Source organism: Oxyura jamaicensis, unplaced genomic scaffold (genome assembly GCF_011077185.1).
Source record: "Oxyura jamaicensis isolate SHBP4307 breed ruddy duck unplaced genomic scaffold, BPBGC_Ojam_1.0 oxyUn_random_OJ68778, whole genome shotgun sequence".
Classification (NCBI taxonomy): domain Eukaryota; kingdom Metazoa; phylum Chordata; class Aves; order Anseriformes; family Anatidae; genus Oxyura; species Oxyura jamaicensis.
The window spans coordinates 608-1970 of NW_023309051.1; the positions used below are offsets into that span (position 1 = coordinate 608).

General features: G+C 70.5%; 1 protein-coding gene across 1 annotated transcript; it reads left to right on the top strand.

Annotated features, from left to right (window-relative positions):
• Window positions 1-212: 212 nt before the first annotated feature.
• LOC118159213 (ras-related protein Rab-13-like) lies at window positions 213-1358 on the top strand (the record flags this gene model as incomplete). The annotated part of the gene is made up of 6 exons (XM_035313825.1): window positions 213-575; window positions 656-716; window positions 807-884; window positions 978-1067; window positions 1157-1222; window positions 1326-1358. Coding segments are annotated over exons 1-6 (546 nt in total), but the record flags the coding sequence as incomplete, so codon positions are not given.
• Window positions 1359-1363: the final 5 nt, after the last annotated feature.

Here is a 1363-nt window from a genome sequence, read left to right on the forward strand (position 1 = left end):
GGGCCGAGTCCCGGGGCTGCCGCCAGGCCAAGACCCGAGGCCAGCCTCCTCCTCGTCCTCCTCCTCCTCCTCCTCTTCCTCCCGGCCCTGCCTTCCTCCGCGCTGGCAAAGCCATTTCCTGAGCCGGCGGCAGCTGCCCCGTCCCGCCATAAACTCCAGCTCGCTCCGGCTGCCAGCTGCCGGCCGGCGGCACCCACACCCACAAACCGGGCTGAGCGCCGGGGGGGCAGGAGCGTGGGGGCTGGGGGGCTGGGGGAGGCAGCCTGGCTGGGGGGCTCCGGGCAGCCTTCGGGGCTGGCTGTACCCCCGGCCGGCAGCCCCCCAGTGCTCGGGGCGGTGCGATGCCGTCCCACGGGAATGCCTCGTCGCAACTCTGGGGGGCTTGGGGGCACCCCCCCCGCACGCTCCCACCCGGCTTTGCCCCCACCTCCGCCCCCGGGGCTATTTGTGGCTGGGCAGCTCCTCGCCCCGCAGCCGGGTCCCCGCTCCCACCGGCCTCTCCTTCCCCTCCCAGGCATCGACTTCAAAATCCGGACGGTGGAAATTGATGGGAAGAAGATCAAGCTGCAGGTCTGGTGAGTTGGGGGGCACGGGGGCACCCCACGTCCCTCAGCACTGCCAGGACACCCTCACACCCCCTTCTGCTCCCTCGCAGGGACACGGCGGGGCAGGAGCGCTTCAAAACCATCACGACAGCCTATTACCGCGGGGCCGTGGTATGGCGGGGGCAGCGCGGGGGGATCCCGGGGGCCAGGGCAGCCCCTCGGTGGTGTCCCCCTGCCCTGCTGACCACGCTGTCTTCACAGGGCATCATCCTGGTGTACGACATCACAGATGAGAAATCCTTCGAGAACATCCAGAACTGGATGAAGAGCATCAAGGAGGTGGGTGCACGGCGTGGCCGGGGCCATGGAGGGGCTGGGCTGGGGCGGGTGGGTGGGTGGGTGAAGGTGCCATGTCCCCGTCCCCCCCCACAGAACGCGTCTGCCGGTGTCGAGCGGCTCCTCATCGGCAACAAGTGTGACATGGAGAGCAAGCGCAAAGTGCAGCGGGACGCCGCCGAGAAGGTAGGGTGGGGGTGCAGGGCCCCCCAGCCGTGGGGCAGGGCTGCGGGGCCGCGTCCCCCCTTCCCACGCGGCGTCCCCTCGTCCTCCAGCTGGCCAAGGAGCACGGGATCCGCTTCTTCGAGACCAGCGCCAAGTCCAGCGTGAACGTGGAGGAGGTGAGAGGCGTGGGGGGGCCGCTGACCCCCATGGTGGGGGTGGTGCAGTGGGTCCCCATGCCGGGGACAGCCCCCGCTGACCCCCCCTGCCAACCCCCCCCAGGCCTTCAGCACGCTGGCACGGGACATCCTGCAGAAATC